Here is a 19,476-nt window from a genome sequence, read left to right on the forward strand (position 1 = left end):
AAATGGCACCCTCACTGGGCAAAGATATGCTCAAGAGATTCTCAATGAGTATGCAGGGCCGTATTTAGCAAATATGGGTGATGGATCGATGCTGATGCATGATAATGCCCGGCCACACACGGCTCATATCGTACAAGAGTATATTCAGGAGGTCGGTATCAGCGTGATGGCTTGGCCATCAAGAAGTCCTGATCTCAACCCGATTGAGCACGCCTGGGATGAGCTTGGGAGGCTAGTCAGAAATCGCAGACCACCACCTACTACCCTCAGGGCACTAAAGCAGGCCCTGGTAGAAGAATGGGAGAATATTCCCCAACATCGGCTCCGAAACCTAGTGTTCAGTATGCCAAACCGGCTGGAAGCTGTAATCAGAGCTCGAGGAGGCAATACCAGTTATTAAAAATTAAATAACATGTAATACATTTTAGTTGAATTTTTTTACACTAAACTAAAAATTTCTATTTTCATTGTTTTATCTTTCTAAGTTAAAAATGTTACTAATGTATAATTTTAGTTTCTAAGAATTAAAGCCTATAAAATTTGCAACAAAACGTTTTTAATCTTAAATCTTTACCTTCTATAGTTAAGAAAAAAAAATTATTGGAAAAGTGTGATATTTACTTTGGCAGGCCAGTGTATTATTTGTATGTGTTACACATTGATAGTTTTGAAGTCGGTGCCAACCCAAATGTAGTATTTATAGTAGCAATGTAATTGAGAAAAAAATTGTTAATTGTTATTGAGAGAACCTCCTCCTTTTCGAATTCGGATAAAAATAATTTCAGCCAATGTTAAGAATTATTATGGGGAGAGCCTACCGAAGTGAATATTATAACCAAAGGTTTTCAATGACGTACAGATGACAAACCAGACCGAACAGTATAGCCTTGTAACAGTAAGTATTGCTTGCAATATTTGCACACCTTAAAAATCTGCGCTTTCCAACTATTGTGGCTTATGTGATGCACTCCCCTGATAGAAAGAAGGACAATGGAATCTGCTTACAGGGTTAACCTTCGAATATGGAACCCTTAAAAGGAAATTCTAATCTTAAACGATTTAACGACATGAAATACGAGCGTACGAACAAAGAAGTCTCTTTTTGTTTGACAAAAATATATAGGTCGTGCCCGGGGCACGCCAAATGGCCTCCAGACTACTGAGTTGTCTTATACGTTTGCTGTGCTATAAATTGCCCCTTTTAAAAAATATTTAAATACTATATTACGAAAAATCTACGTTTAAAAAACCTACATCCAAAACTCAAAAGTATAAAATAACTTAATAGAGATTTAATTTAATACACCTCTAATGTAAATCTAAAACCTTTAACATTAATAAAATACTATTAATTGTATGTGCTACCTATTTATAGGGTTTAAGTCGGTGCCTGCCCGCTTGGGTTGTTTGGTTCTAGACGAAGCTATCCCGCTCAAAGTCACGCGTCTCGAGTGTAGGTACCTGCTATTACATTTGGCTTGGCATCATAGTTGTACCGACAAACTTAAAGTGTATGGGTTAACGGCCGTGTGTTACGTGATGAGAAGAAAACTTGTTTTTAAAAGAACATATTTATTATAACAATTTACAATTGACAAGTTACATCTAAAACATTCAATTTCTGACTAACTGCTATAGCTCTAGCAAGAGCTTATATTATGCTAAAGGATTGTTTACTTAACTAATGTATTGAAGATAACTAAACATGGGAACAGAAAACAATATATTTAACAGTACAACGCGTCGTTACTAATTACGTACTGATAATATTTAGGAAAAATACATAGACAAAGTCATTACGATGTAAATGTTAAACATTATTAGTAGAGTTGTAATGTTCGGTTGGTCAGAGGGGTCTTGAAATGACAACGGCAGAGTTACGGCGAAATAAGAGTTTATTAAAATGCACTTACTCACAACTCTTACACTAACTCTCAATAACTTATTGAAGGAACTTCAACTACGAGAGCTACTCGAGGAACCATGAGCTATGAAGAACTATGAGGAACTGCCTATATGGCCGGGTGGAGGACCTAATAACTCAATATAATGTAAACATTAACTAGAATAGTAATCTAAACAAACAATAACATGGACTTCAATTTAGTGGTTAAATTACTAAGAATATCAATCTAAACAATGATTTCCAATAGTCGCTATCAAATGGTCGCTTAAAAGTACAAGCGCTTACAAAAGTGAATAGATTTTATCTCATGTACATTCAATAACAAAAGTTAATAATATGCAAATATTACAGAGTAATCAGTTTATAAGAAATATTATGTATTAAGAGTAATTAAGAAAAAGAATAAATAATGCGACCACGTACCGGAAGTCGCAGTGTTGGTAGGCCCCCTCAAGATGGACCGATGATCTGGACAAGATAGCCAGAATACGTTGGATGAGGGCAGCGCAGGGTCGATCGTCGTGGAGATCTTTGGGTGAAGCCTTTGTCCAGCAGTGAAAAGGCACACAAGGCATTTATTTTCTCAAAATTGATTCCTTTAGAATTCCTTTTGGAATGCAACCACTGCTTTTATCAGTGAATTGTTAATAACTTCTACAATTTTTGTGACCGAAACATTATATTATTGTTCCACTTTGGAAATTTCAACTGGTTCACATTTTTTCGAAACTGCTGATAAAAGTTGACCAAGAAAGTGCTTGACGACTCAACAAAAAAAGGCAAGCACTTATCTTAGTAATCGACTTTTCTTTCACAAAATATATACTCTGATTAATCAGAATTCGCGAACAGTAGTAATAATAACTCAAAAACTATTAAAAATCGCGGATCACACTATTTAGTGTATTACATAAGTACTAACACATATTTACCTAAGTTCATGTCACTATTTTACATAATTTCTTATACTCCTTACAGTCTACATGTATGTACTTCTAATAATTAATTAATAACCTGATATGACATTGTATTAGCTTATTTCATAATATGATTAAACTATTCCCTTCGCTCGTCCCAACAAGCACTTATAATCTCAGTCACTTCGAAACCACAAAATAACTCCTACACCCTAAAAATCCACAAATTCTATCTCGATCCTAATTCTAATTCGTTACTCTGTTTCCTTGTAATGATATTATTATCTTAAATTGATATTGTAGGTAACAGTTTAAGACAGTCTCCACATAACACGAGTAATCCTAGACATCTTCTTATTCTGAACATATGCTTGACACTATCTTTTGGAACAGCCTGTATAATTTCCCGATTGTGTATACAGCCTGTATAAGTTGTATATTAGTACTTGTTTAACCTTTATACATCTGTCAATATCTTCCACCTTTTCGCAACCCGCTGAATTGAACTGCCTTGTACTAAAATTTCTAAAGAAACAGTTAAAACAAATGCATAAGAGAATTCTGGACAAAATGAAGCTAAAACAATATCGATAGGTTCATTACACCCCATCCAATACTGTTAGTACGCAGTAAATATCTAATATCCAATCCAAACTTATTGTTTAAACCAAAAAAACTGTACAAACTTTCAAACTGCTAAATGACCATACTGTTGACACATGGACCAGAAAGTCGAATAATGGCATTTTTTTAAGCAACTTTTTAATTTTTTTTTGGTGGACTGTATTCTATAACTATTAAACTTTTATTTATCAATTTTATATACAAATAATACATTAGTATTTTGCAATTGGAATTTAAATAAAACAACTGATGGATCTCAGGCCCTCCGAATTTAAAAGTAACCAGCCCATTTTTATTAGCTAAGATTTCTGCATCAAGGTAATATGGATGAAATCCATGGTAATTTTCCCGTGGTTCTAAATCTGTGCCAGTCATAAAGAAATTTTGAAAGTATCAATATTATAATAAAGGTAAGGACTAAATTAACTATATTTAATGTACTTATTGGCATTTTTACTTCGTTGCTGCTGCAAACGTTCCCCAGTGGCATTGTACTAATCTGAAACAAATTTTTAGAATTACTCTCGTATAACACAACAACTTGGAACCATTTTTAAAGATTTTTCACGCACGGATAGTTGGTTGAGTTGGAAGGGTTGTACAAAAATCTGATGTAAAAAAATTGATAATCCCAAGCCGAACCATCCGACGTGGTCCGCTACCAGATCATATTTAATGCTATCTCGCACAAAGTACAGGATTACGCTGAATTGGACTGACATTTAGTCAGTTACCACACACCAATTCAGTCAGTATTCTGCCTTCGAATGCATAACGTTCTAATAAGGAGCTTGGGGAATAAATTGTTGGAACAATCTTTGTACATACATAACGGATAAAGTCAAAAAAGATCATACTTTTTTTCTTCTGACAACTGATCTTAAATAGCCATTGTTAGTAGCATCGTTGATAACAATTAATTGTTAACAATTGATTGCCTTTATAAATAAATAATAAATAAATTATTTATTTTGCTAGAAAACATGTAACAATGGGTGTAAATAGTTTTAATGTATCAATGATATCGGCCATTTTTGGCATGCAAAGCATTAAGCACCCCTTTTGACCTAAATATATTTTGCAAACTTTGATAGAAACCGTTACAATAGGACACAATAACAGCTTTAACTACACGAGATATTTGATTAACAAACTATCGTTTCTATCGTAATTCTATATAATGCCCTGCTTTTAGTATTGCAATTACTGACCTATGGAATGTTTTGGTGATATGTACTTGAAACGGACTGGCCATTATAATTTACCAAGAGTGAATATGCCGCGTGGCGATTGATTAAAACAAACTTACATATTAATAAATATATACATATAATTATACAAACTCTGAAACAACGTAGGGACATATTCGATTTACTTTTGTATATGAAAAGTAAATCCAATATGTCCCTACGTTGTTGGATTTACTTTTCTTATACAAAAGTATTAACAACATTTATGACAACTCCTTTCTTGTGTCTATGTTTAATTTTAGAGTGCCTAGATGCCCACATAAACCTGTGAACTTATTTGAATGACCTTCTCGCAGAACTATTTTGGAGATCAATTCGCCTGTGTCGCGATTATGCAAAATTATAAACGATTATAAATGCTTAGACCCATTCAGTTATTACCATTATTGTAATTACCACTGGTGAATTTATAGAAATAATTAAATTAGCTAAAACTGTATGAAACAAGTAAGGCCAAGAGACCGGTAATGGAACTATGTGGCGGCAGCAACATATCTATACTATCGACACTGACAGTTACCACTATTGAGAGGCGGAATATACTATACTATACAGGAACTCGTTATAGTAATAACTTTCTTTCTTCCTGCCTCGTGGAGAAGTTTACTCTTAAGCGGATAGTAGAAGCGGCTTTGAAGCATGTGGCGGCAGCAACATATCTATACTATCGACACTGACAGTTACCACTAATGACAGGCGGAATATACTATACTATACAGGAACCCGTTATAGTAATAACTTTCTTTCTTCCTGTCTCGTGGAGGAGTTTACTCTTAAGCGGATAGTAGAAGCGGCTTAGAAGCATGTCTCTCAAGCGTATGTCTCCACTTGTGCAATTTTTCTAAGAACACAATTTTACAACACATTTAAGAGAAATGTTACAATAACAGATGCTTATACAATAACTATAGGAACTTCACGACGAGCTACGAGCACGCAGTAAACCCTTTTTTTATTATCCTCACCAATCCTATTATTTGTAAAGGAATCTATATACTATTTAAACTGCTAAAATGGCCATACTTTGGACATATCGTAAAAAATAAGTAACTGACCGCATCTGCACATCTTTTTAATGCTTTCTAAACTACATTAAGCGGACTGGAAACTATGACACAAACAATAGATGTGAAGACAGCAAATATTCCTACTTTCTACTAATATTAAAAACTATACACTTAATACCCAACGAACCCTTTCAGCTGTTGAGTAAGAGCCTTGGAACGTAACTATTGCTGTGTCCTGTACAGAACTTAACATCCATTGGTGACTATTAGAATTGTTAAGTTATACAAATCATACAAATATTTATTTGCTTGAGCGTGAAAGATGAGCGTTTTCTATAAATATATTTTAAAATCATAGATTAGAGATCGATTATTAAAAGCAACCGTAAATCTACTTTCAAACTGGCAAGAATACAGCCGCGCAATGCGTTTACCATAAATTATGCCGTGAAACAAAGTGTATTCAAACAGACGAATATAACGTTACAGTTAACAAAAAATCAAAAGCCCATAAATTACAAGCACACTTTAAAATGTGACGATATAATGTTATATTTCACGAAACTCTCAACTACTTCGTCGGTCCTTCAAGTGCCTGTTGATAGCTATGCACTTGGATTGCTTATACAATATAAATTTTATATATTGCTTATTTCAGTTCCCAATATTCAGTCTATCTCTTACTTGAGATAAAAATCTTAACTATCGTTGATTTTTCTATCCCAATAAACTTATCGACGGTACAAATGATTTAAGTTTTCTTTAGTGTTGATTCCGCCAATATTTGTTTTTAAAAACAATTCGACAGGTGTTACGACACGAGACTTGGTCTCGGGCCAGATTTTGGCGAGACAACACTTCCTGAGGATGCCTCGTGTAGAGGCGAAACTATTTTTTAAAAACATATATTGGCGGAATTAACACTAAAGAAAACTTAAATCATTTGTATAATTATGGATTTCCGCAAAGTAACGCCTAATTCAATAAATTTTCTTATCGACGGTAACCCACGTTATCCGTACGTGATAAGTCTGTCAATGGGACGACGTATAGCTTACCAGCGATAGAAGTTTGTATGAAAATTTCAATTGACGCGTCCCAATATAAGGCGATAAGAATGACTTATCGGGTATATTGGGACAACTTTAGATTATTGACAGTTAGTTACTGACAGTAGAAAGGAATAATTTATCTGTATCTGTAGATAGTATATTGGGAACGGCCGTTAACCTCCCTGTCTGTCTCGGCCATTTTAAAAACATCTGCTCAATATCAAAATCACACAGTAAGTACACCGGAATACCATGCTTTCGCTATGCACATACCTGTGGCACCAACCAATCCAAACCCTGAGGTTACCAAGGACTCTCAAGGTCATAGACAGTAGGATCGATTATCTTGAGGGGAACGGATGGCAAGATTTCCCGCCCACCATCACACAAAATAGACGCCATTACGGAAAGTAGTGTAGGACATAACAGAATTACAAAAATTAAACACATTAGAAGTTGAAAAAAGAACATTCTAGCAATCTGTGTGTATGTTACGGCTATTTTACGATACGTATGGACTGATTTTGACGAGGTCCCTAACTAATACTAACAGAAAGCCAAAGTCTAACTAACTTAGTAACTTTGGCTACTTTGATTAGAGTATAAAAAGCTAAATTGTGAACAAGATCCGTTTATAAAAGTAGTTTAATTTTATTATATGGCAACAGTATTCACAGGTCAGGCTAGGAAGGCTACACAGGTTCCCTACCAGGTAAGTATAGGGGTGGCGCCTATTTCTGCTGTGAAGCAGTAACGTGCAAGTATTATTTTGGTTTGGTGCAAAGGGCGTCGCAGATTTTTTTTATAAAAATACGGGACGACACGAGCTTCAGCTGATGGTAATTGATACGCCCTACCCATTACAACGCAGTGCCGCTCAGGATTCTTGAAAACCCCAAAAATTCTGAGCGGCACTGCATTGTCTTGCGCTCGTCACCTTGAGACATAAGATGTTAAGTCTCGTTTGCACAGTTATTTAACTAGCTACAGCGCCCTTCAAACCGAAACACATTAATGTTTACACATTACTGCTTCACTGCAGAAATAGGCGCCGTTGTGGTACCTTTTTTTTTAATAAAAATAAGGGACGAGACGAGCAGGACGTTCAGCTAATGGTAATTGATGCGCCCTGCCCATTACAATGCAGTGCCGCTCAGGATTCTTGAAAAGCCCAAAAATTCTGAGCGGCACTGCATTGTCTTGCGCTCGTCACCTTGAGACATAAGATGTTAAGTCTCGTTTGCACAGTAATTTAACTAGCTATAGCGCCCTTCAAACCGAAACACAGTAATGTTCACACGTTACTGCTTCACGGCAGAAATAGGCGACGTTGTGGTACCTACCCATAATCTAGCCGGCATCTTGTGAAAAGGAGCGTCCCACTTGTGAAATTATTGGGCTAATGAGACTTAACATCTTATATCTCGGAATAACGAACGCAATTGTTACGTTATACAGAGTATTGGGTTCAATCAAAAGTGTTGAGCTGCACTGCATTGTAATAGGCAGGCCATAAGACGATAAGTCTTCATCAGATGTACGCCTAGCTCGTGCCGTCACATTTATTTTATAAAAAATATCCGCTGTCCTTACAGCCTGCTGACTGATGGACTACGCAGTCTTACGGCCGTTCCCAATATTCAATCTATCTCCGGTTGTGGCCTACTTGAGATAAAAAATCGTAACTATCGTTGACTTTTCTGTCCCAATAAACTTATCGACGGTAACTCATCTTATCCGTACACGCTGTCTGTCAATGAGACGTGATGACGTATAGCTTACCAGCGATAGAAGTTTATATAAAATTTGCAACAGTGAATTGGCGATAAGAATGACTTATCGGGTATATTGGCACAGCTTCAGATTATTGACAGCTAATTACTGACAGTAGAAGGTAGTAATGTAACTCTATCTGTAGATAGTATATTAGGAATGGCCGTTAGTAATAGAAAAGAAATAGCGATAGATACTAAGAACGTATGAACCTGTACTTGTGAAATAGTTTTATCATCTGATTTCGAACATCTTATGTCTGGAAGGTCGCGTATAATCCTCTTGTACTTGAGCAGGAGTCCCTGGAAGCGAGGTATAAAATGACAATCACAGCGCCAGGGATTGTGCCCAAGAAACACGTTCATTATATTGTTGTTCACTTGAAAGGCCTTGTCAAATGCATAAACAGGGATCTGAAATATAATAAAAAACATTAACAAAACATAACTTGATTGAAATCTAAAACAAAACTTTAATTTAGGTAATTCCGCTCGACCTCTCTACCTGTGCTGAATTGTGCCATTTGTGCAAAATAAAATGTTTTAAAAAAGTATTCTTTAAATTCAATGCCCATGTATTCTAGAATACCGGATTATACAGAGTATTAAATACAATATAAATGGGGTCGTAAAAGGTGAGAACACAAGTAATACAGCCGGTCCCAACCACTTCAAATCAACTAAAAATCACGGTGATTATAATGCTTAGGCCGTGAAAATACACGTTCTTTCAAAGCTTATAAATAACAATGGCGAAATAATTGTTGAGTTATTTATTTAGCGTATTAAAACGTCACTATTACGAATTTACATATTATAAATTCATAAGATTTTTCAGACTTCTATTTAATCCTGGTTAAGTCAGGAAAAAAATACTCAATTAAAAAAAGGATCTCAAATGTCTTTTTCTTAAGAAGCAGCCATTTGACCACAGAATACTATTACTCTAATGAGCATTTGACTGTAATTGAAATGTCAGTATTTATCTATTTTGGCTTGGACTTATGTCTTTAGACCAAGTAGAGTTACTTATTATATCTATCCTGTTACTTACTTAAAATTACTTTGTCTGTCTTGCATACTAATGCTTTGATTTCCTATATGATAAGTCTTCAAAAATACAATAAAAATGGCACGAAAGCATATAAATTACCACTCACTATGCTGCAGACCACCAAGAAAAATAATATTATCTCTTAATGTCTTGTCACTGTCATGTTATTTGTGTTTGTTAGTTCATAGTTGGCGCGCGTTCTTTTGTGTATTTCCTGGTTATTTTCCGTGTTAATTTTTTGACATGATGTCATTATGAATAATTTATTTTATCATGAGAATTCTGCTCTAAGGTTGTATTTAAGAAATGGTGACGCTTTTATAGTAGATAGGGGATTCAGAGATAGTATCAGTTTATTAGAAAACTATGGCTATAGAGCATTTATGCCAGAATCACTGTTATAAGGTGAACACCAGTAGACAACAGCTCAAGCCAATCAAAGTCGTTGTGTTACCATTTGCAGATGGGTGGTGGCACTTCCACCACCCAATGCAATGGATATTTCAAAAGAGATTACAAAATACTAAGACAAGAATATTTCAATATATCATTCCTCACATGATTTATTAAATAGGTTTTAGTGTTCCAAATTGCCTGGTGGCTTCTATAAACTCTATAGATTATTATACATGTAAAAATACTGTGTATATTTTGTTTTATTTCATAAGATGCTATTTGGTCAGTGCTAACCTCAAAAACTTCTAACTGAAATATATTTATTTGTAGACTTGCTACAGTCTTATTCTTAGCGTCAATCAACTCAGCAATACAAGCTCTATATTATTACATATTTTTCATACTAATACGCTCAAGAAGAAGTTAACAAAAATTTGTATGGAGGTTCGCCATTGTCCTTTATCTGCTGTTTGATGTCAAATGGTCCATTTGAAAATTGAATTTTTTGAAATGTATTTGATTGTAGAATGAAAGATGCAAAAATATTAGTGACACATTTGCGATATAAAACTTAAAAAAAAAATAGGTGCTTTATTTTGCTGATTAGTTCTTATTGGTTTATTTAATAAAAACATATATGATATAGGTTTAACTGATTACATAACATGTTCATAGATTATTTTCTTCTTTACCAAAATAATAAACCATACTATTTTTTTGTACCTTTTGACTTTCCAATTATTTGTAATCATAAATCAGTGATAAGGATGTTGTTAATGTTATGTAGTCATTTATAATACACATTACGGTCTATCAAATATTAGAAATAAAATGGGAACTCAGAAGTAGGAACATGCGAAGAATTTCATGCAAATACCACATCCTCTTAGATTGTTATGGATGTGCTGATAGTAAGTGTAATAAACAAACCTGCTTTAATAAATTCCCTCGCAAACTCAGGACTCTGAATGTTGTAAACCACTCTGACCCTTCCAGCTCCTTGACAGCATGTATCTTATTATTGTCCAGATACAGATCCATCAGTTTACTATACTGAGGATTCTGTACTATCAATCTGATTGAGCTCAACTGAAATTTATTAACAACTTATTAAACCTATTAGTACAAAATGGTTTTTGTTCTTTTTAAACATTGAGATCTTTAAGAGTATTTAAAAATAAACTTATTGCATGTTGTTATGGTTTCAGAGACAGCTCTTAAAGAAAAGTAGCCATTTTGCATCAGTTCGTTTTTCATATACACTTCAGTTCATTTTAGGGTTTACATAAATGTTATAGCATCTAATCGCAGTATTTTTTTTTCCACTACACTATGGACACATGGGGCGTTTTCATATATTAGGTACATCGTGCCCGCCGTCGCAAATGCGTTAGGCTGTTAGTGTGCACGCACACAATGTATTATCCTATGTGACAACTCTCTAAGCGATTTTCTTGTTTGGATCTTTATATTATGATAAGAACTCGCAGCATTTAAGTGTACTCGATTTCAAGTTTCGAGGCGGGATTACTTATATCAAATAGGTAACACTATAAGAAAGAACTCGACAAAGTAACTGAAACTTTCTGGACACAGCTTTGTCGAGAATCCCAAATGGTCATTGGATCATGTAAGCCCTTTGCCTTGGATTCGATTACAAATTGTGACAGCAATCACAACCATCATGTTCATGAAGCATCCTTACACAAACAATGATTTTAAGCTCTAAATATAGAATATTTTTAACTATACAGTTAATTTTTTGAAATATTTGATACTTTTTAAACACAATTCGTATATTGAATGCAGCCACCTTATAAACTAATTTGTTATGTATATTACAGCCATTGTTAGTGTGTCTTCTACCGTATTTATCGCTGGGAGTGTTCCGAAGAGCTGTTTAACCAGATTCCTGTCGCCGAATTCCACCTTTGCACGGAACGTCACAAATTAGGATATCATCACATCCTCCATCTGGAAGCTGCTCGAACAAGGGATCCCGCAAACGTTGCCGGCTCTTAAGATTGTGGCATCACTTTTTTTGGATGTTGAAATGACATGTCGTATCGCCCTAAAAATCACGCAAGTAAAATCATTCCATAGTTTGAAGATAAAGATAGACAAACGCCACGCCACACAACAAAATGGCGAAGATGACATTCATCATGTTAGTGGCGGGTGTTGTGAAGATAAATCAGCTCAAAGAGAGCTAACACTGCCCTTGGTAATGCGGTAAAAGACGTTTAATCAAGTGATGTCTTTCGCAATGCCATGCGATCTAGCCCAGACCAGAATACAACAATTCATAAAATATGGCCAGACTTTCGCAGTGACATGAGACAGACATGAATTTCGAAGCGCATGTGACAGACCTAGGGCCTACCATCAACTTTTAATAAGCGATGCGAATCCGATGCAGTTCAGTTTAGATACCTAACCTGAATCACTAAAATTCGTACCATGAAGTGCCTTTTACTGAATGGCGTTTAAAGAATGAACGAAATAAAATTGCGTTTCGAAACCTAAAATGATATGATTTTAGCGGTTTTTTTGCGTAGAAAATACTAAAAATACATTTTAAAATTGCGCAATTGCGTCAAATTATAAACCATTAAGCACTATTTTATACTTATTAAATAATAGTATTATAAATACATATAGTTCTTTGAATTACAAATTAAATTTGATATGTCAAAAGCATTCGATTTTTTTGATCATCATATCTTAATATATAAATGTGAAAAATATGGTATAAGAGGCCCTGCTCTAAAATGGATTGAAAGTTATTTAGCCGATAGACAACAAATTGTAGAAATAAATAACATAAATGAGAAACTGGAGATGACTACATACAAGTCACCCTACTTAATTAGAAAATTTGGAGTTCCTCAAGGAAGTCTTATGGGACCCTTACTGTTTTTAATTTATTTGAATGATTTACCCGATGTGGTTGACTATAACTGTGTATTATTTGCAGATGACATATCCATAATTATTCCTGACGAGCATAAAGCGATAAATAATTATAATATGACTATTAATAAAAATTTAGAAACTATATTGACATGGTTTAATGAATAATTTATTCGGTAATATGACTGCTTGCTTTTACAACAAGATATCAGAAAATGTTCAAAACAAAAGTATTACGTTATTCAAAAGAATTGTTAAAAAACGTTTGGGTGTTTTTTTTTTTTTTTTTTATGGAATAGGAGGACAAACGAGCGTACGGGTCACCTGGTGTTAAGTGATCACCGCCGCCCACACTCTCCTGCAACACCAGAGGAATCACAAGAGCGTTGCCGGCCTTTAAGGAAGGTGTACGCGCTTTTCTTGAAGGTACCCATGTCGTATCGTCCCGGAAACACCGCACAAGGAAGCTCATTCCACAGCTTCGTGGTACGAGGAAGAAAGCTCCTTGAAAACCGCACTGTGGAGGACCGCCACACATCCAGATGGTGGGGATGATATCGTAACTTGTGGCGTGTCGTGCGAAGGTGAAATTCGGCGGCAGGAATCAGGTTGAACAGCTCTTCGGAACACTCCCCGTGATAAATGCGGTAGAAGACACACAGTGAAGCGACGTCTCTACGCAACGCCAAGTGATCCAGCCGTTCACAGAGTATTGGGTCCCTGACAATTCGAGCTGCTCTGCGTTGCACGCGGTCAAATGGATCGAGCTGATACTGGGGTGCGCCAGACCAGAGATGACAGCAATACTCCATGTGAGGCCGGACCTGCGCTTTGTAGAGCGCTAGAATGTGGGCCGGCTTGAAGTATTGCCGTGCTCTATTTATGACGCCCAGTTTCTTTGAAGCCAGTTTGGCTTTGCCCTCCAGATGGCCACGGAATTGGCAATTGCTCGAGATTTCGAGACCCAGTATTCCGATACTAGGCGAGGCTTTAAGGGAAGTGTTCTCGAAGAGCGGTGATACGGCAAATGGGGTATTTTTAGTGGTAAACGCGCAAACTTGAGTCTTCTGGGGGTTAAATTGGACAAGGTTCAACTTACCCCATTCCGCGACCTTCTCGAGAGAGGACTCGATAGAAGACACAAGTTTGGGTGGTAAAGGTTACTATAACATAAATGACTTTCTTAATGATTACAACCGCCCTCAGGCTATGAAATAATAAGTTTAATTGTACAATGTTACTTTGTAAATGTTACTTTAATTGTAAAACATATTTTTGATGAAAAAAAAAGCCCGCTGAGTTTGTTGCGCCCATTCTTCTCAGGCCTGAGGCATTCATTTTGGAATGGATGGTGGTTTTTTGACTTTAAATAAGTGATTTCACATCCTATTTTGAATAAAAATATTTGAAATTAAATTTGAATTTGAATATAATATGCCTGTAACTAACTAACTCACATTTCACTCATTCGACGCAACAGTACCTAACATTTATTTTCATTATATGTCATATTTTACTACATATCTCTAACATTAAATTATTTGCCTACGTGTAATAAAATTGTAAGTGTGACCGAGGATTAAATATTGACGGTTTTCACTAATGTATTGCGCCAGCTCCCTGTAAAATTTAGTGTTCCATTCTGTTCATACACAAAAAATACGTCAATCGACTCCAATCCAATCAAAATGGCCGACAATCTCTAGCATGAAATATTAACATGACTCTAAGAACCTAAGCAGCATTTTTAGAATTAGTATAAAATATTAGTACAACAACTACGTTGATAACAAAACTTGACAAAAGTGTAAACAATTCTATCATTATCCATAAGGCGTTGTGCCTGACCGCTATCACTTGATCCCTGTAAATTATAAATGAAATCTGAAGCTTTGTTATCGACAAAGAGTGTTACTTAAGTACTCAATATAATACTCCTGGGAAGCTAGTTCTAATGTAGTCAAGAATTTAATTGGTAAGTATTTATACCATTGTTTATGGTAATTAAGCATGGAATTTAAAGAAATTGAATCAGCTCTCTAGTAATTTTATTAATTTAACACAAGTAAAACTGAAAACAAAATTTTATGAACGATGCAGGACGCTAACCCGCGATCTCTCGCGATCCGTGCGAGCGCTATTTTCAACTGAGCCAACCGTTCGAGTAACGTATCGTTTATAAAATCTTGTATGCTTTGTTCAACTCTTCAAGGTGTGGCTACACGATCTACTTTAAAATTGACTTGAGATGTCGATATTGCTAATCTAAGCAACTTGTTATGTTTTTAGAGTGATACCCTCATTTTTGGGGCTAATAACACAAATAAAACTGAAAACAAAAAGATCAAAGACTGGCTCAGCTGGAAAGAGCGCTCGCACGGAATGCGAGAGGTCACGGGTTCGACTCCCGCATCGTTCATAAAATGTTCAAAAAACATAACAATTTTTTTTTAAATTTAATTATCGTTTTTTTCATGGTTAGAGAGGAAAAAAGAGCTTGCCGCGTCACTTCATGGTATACTTAATCTTTGCCTATTTTCCCTTGGAACAGTGGTTGAAATGCAAAAATAATGTGTCAATAATTAAATAATAAAAATGGATGGAAGATGATAATGATACATAATGCGATTTATGTATTTTAATTATTTTATTATTCAAAAATAAGCTTTTTAAATATTTTACATCAACTAAGTTCCCCAAAATACAACCGATGAAAGAAACCAGAAATGGCCATCAACACTTTTCTCTATTCCAAGTATATTATATTTAATGTTCATTTTTCTCAGACGGCCACGGCGGCCCAAAGTAACTAAATATCAAACATTATTTCTACATCTTTTTTGCGTAGCTCCAAACAGATTAATTACATACTTAATAAATACTTGATAAATTTTATTCCCGAAAAAAGAGGATCAATCAATAAAGATTATTACTTTCTTTGCAATATTCAAATAGATTCCCGTATCTTACACAGTACCGGCTGCGTATTCGGTATTGTATTAAATGCCCAAACAAAGTATGAAAATAATATTATTTCATACATTGCCTGATCGGCCCAAGTTTGCCATATATTGTATACAATACCTAGGCAACTCTATATAGAGCTATACAGACTTCCAGTTACATATGCCTACATATTATAATACAGGGATGCCGCCGCGCCGGCTTGATATCACAGTTACATAGTCGCAGTAAGAAAGTTCGATTGTTGTCCGAGATGCTAGTTTTGAATTTATCATAATACTAGCTGACCCAGCAAACATTGTATTGCCTTAAGTACTAAGAAAAAAATCAAGAATTAAAATTTTTTGGGTATAAAAAATAGATGACGACCGATTCTCAGACCTACCAAATATTAAATCGTAAAATTAGGTAGCTAAAATTAAGTTTGTTTTTCACCTCCCGAGAAAGTTAGAAAGAAATGTAAAAATTCTAATTAGTTATTCATTTGAAACTATTCCTTCAATTTGATTTCTGAAGGACGGGGGACACATCAAAGGAATAACAAATTTGTTGTTTTTATTTAATTCTAAGCATTTTCATATTTATTTACCTTTTAAACCTTCTCTGGATTCCCACAAACAATTCAAGACAGAAATTAGCCAAATCGGTCCAGCCGCTCTCGAGTTTTACCGAGACTAACGAACAGCAATTCATTTTTATACAACGTGAACCAGAAAGGGTATAACATCCCTTCAATGGTACGTTATTTGGGTCATATGCAATAGTATGGTGATGTTTAAGTTTTAATAAATAAATAAAAAAAAAAGAAAAAGACTTCCCTACGAAATAAAAATATTATTTTTCAATTTCTTTTCTTAGACATCCCTAAATTTAAAGAGACTGCCAGTCTTAGGCGGGGCCTTTGTTTATAAACAGAATGAGGTCACCTACCTATGGACTTAAACATAAACAATAATCTATGATTAAGGAGTATGCACACTACATGAAATGTGGCTTGTGTCTATGTATTTATTCATTCATTTTTTACTTCCTGTTATTGAAACGAATAAACAAAATAAGAAATTACATAACTAGGTTAGAGGTGTATTTTTTCCACTCACGTTTCACTATGTTTAATTCCCACGTAATAGGGGGCGAGCATCTACATTTCTGAACTATGGGCTGCTAGTGAGAAATTTCCTACGAAAAACTCAATAACTGCCCCATTCCATACCCAGGCCGGGTACAAAACCCGGTCCGGGAATGGAGTACATATTATTAATACGAGGATGGTCAAAGATATCCATATTTGACAAAAAAAATCCGTGAAGAACAATTTCTTAATAGGAGTCTATTAGAATTATCTTTATTTAATAAAACATTTTTGAAATAAATTGTTAAGACTCATTTGCCCAGTAATAAGAACAGCTACAGTGCCATTCAGACCAAACCATAATAATGCTTACACATTTTTGCTTCACGGCAGAAAAAGGTGCCGATACCCATAATCCACAATTACAAATTTGGAATTATTTTCAATGTAACTTGAAGAAAACTTCAAATAATTCTGCATTGAAGTATGTGAATATGCCTTTAGAATAGACATTTACACACACACAGAGCAGTAAATATCGTGTTTCAAAGCACAATTCAAAGAGTATTAACGCAGACAGGCCGATCTTTTCAACCTAACATATTTAAAAAAACACAGTTTCAATTACACTAGTTTTTATCTTTTAAACGTGTTTTATTTAAAAGTGTAACACTCGCGGAAATCAGAGTAAATAATAACATAACCAAATCAAATTACCTAAAGAAATAAAAATTTAAAAAAAGTGTTATAAATGTACAAAACTCGGATGATTTATGCTTTAAATGGGCTTTGCTTTCTGCATTGTATCCAGTTACTAAGAACTCTCAGAGAGTTTCATCTTACAGTAAATATTCAAATAAATTAAATTTTAACGGAGTTACGTTTCCTGTTAAAATGACAGATATACAAAAAGTAGAAAGGTTAAATAATTTAAGTATAAATGTTTTTGGTCTTGAATACAATTGTAAAAAGAAAGTACATGAATTAGTTGGTCCATTGTATTTAACAAAATCACGGAAAATTGTTCATATCAATTTATTATTTATTTCGCACGGAACCATTAATCATGTTTGCTACATTAAAAACCTATCGCGTTTAGTAAGTGGCCAAATTTCAAACCATGAACATGCAATCTACATCTGTGACGGTTGTCTTTTACACTTCTCAACAAATGATAAGTTATCAGCTCATCAATTGAATGATTGTTGTCATATTAAAGTGGAATTGCCTAATACAGAAAAAACTTTAAAAGATTGGTGTAACCAATGTCTTAAAATTTTATACAAATTATTTAAGTTTTCTTTCGGAATATAACACTCTCAAGTGAAGCTTGAGATTGTCTCTAACTGAAAACCAATATCGGCACTCTTCGTTTAACCATATTTGTTTACATTTATTTACGGCTATAGTACTTGCGCGTGAATGTGTTTTAGATCGGATTTTGATGTAATTAGGGATGACTTTTAGATGTTTACACTGTTGATTGAACCAAACGTTTTGGGCTGCCAGACGCTGAAGCTTGGTCAACTTGATGTATAATTTCGCCTGTTCAGCTATACCTGCCGATTTAAGAAAATTTATTGAATTAGGCGTTACTTTGCGGAAATCCATAATTATACAAATTATTTAAGTTTTCTTTAGTGTTAATTCCGCCAATATTATATAATAAAATATATAAATAATAAATAAGAATTCAAAATCTATAGAAAGCCGTCATATACAGATATTGCTATTCCCGCGTCATCTTGCCACCCCGTACAACATAAACTAGCGGCCTTCCGCTGCTATGTTCACAGAGCATTCACCACCTCCCTCCCGTCGTTATCCCGGAGGGTAGCCCATTCCCTTGCTTGGGCGCAAAAAAAAAAAAAAAAAAAAAACTCATTTGATTCAGTCTCGTGCCAGATTTTGGCGAGACAACACGTCCTGAGGATGCCTCGTGTAGAGGCGAAACACGTGTCGGATTGTTTTAAAGACAAATATTGGCGGAATTAACACTAAAGAAAACTTAAATAATTTGTATAATTATGGATTTCCGCAAAGTAACGCCTAATTCAATAAGTTTTGTCTTAAAATTTGATAAATTTAATAAGATGTTACAAATACCCTTTGTTATATACGCGGATTCTGAAGCTTTCCTTAATCCAATTCAGACATGCTTTAACGATCCATCAAAACCTTAGACAACTAATGTTCACAAACACGAAGTTTATAGTTTTGGGTACTATATCAAATGTACATATGATGATAGTTTATCAAAATATGAAACATATAGTGGTCCTCATTATACTCATGTCTTTATAAATCAGTTGTATAAAGATTTAGAAGTGATTTGCACAAAAAATCCTTTTGTCATAAGTGCAAAACCTTTGACTTCCAATGATAATGAAATTATTTCGAAATGTAAAGACTGCTTTATATGTCAATCTAATTTAAATGGTGAATGTGCATTATACTTTGACTCGCATACAGGAAATTTTAGAGGAATTGCACACGAAGTATGTAAGACAATGTTTAGAATTCATTTATCACATTCCAGTTTTTTTACA

At 34.7% G+C, this 19,476-nt stretch overlaps 1 protein-coding gene across 3 annotated transcripts in view; it reads right to left on the minus strand.

The window, feature by feature from the left end:
- Positions 1-1,877: 1,877 nt before the first annotated feature.
- Positions 1,878-19,476, minus strand: part of LOC126977400 (protein singed wings 2) — a 52,568-nt gene continuing 34,969 nt past the window's right edge. For 2 of the 3 annotated variants that reach the window (XM_050826183.1, XM_050826185.1), the window contains exons 7-9: positions 10,909-11,067; positions 8,742-8,942; positions 1,878-3,946 (exon numbers count right to left, since the gene is read on the minus strand). In XM_050826183.1, coding sequence (XP_050682140.1) covers positions 3,761-3,946; positions 8,742-8,942; positions 10,909-11,067 — 546 coding nt within the window. In that variant the 3' untranslated portion in view covers positions 1,878-3,760. The remainder of the gene's footprint in view (positions 3,947-8,741; positions 8,943-10,908; positions 11,068-19,476) is intronic. The other variant, XM_050826184.1, reaches the window with a different exon arrangement.

Source organism: Leptidea sinapis, chromosome 45 (assembly GCF_905404315.1).
Source record: "Leptidea sinapis chromosome 45, ilLepSina1.1, whole genome shotgun sequence".
NCBI classification, from domain to species: Eukaryota; Metazoa; Arthropoda; class Insecta; order Lepidoptera; family Pieridae; genus Leptidea; species Leptidea sinapis.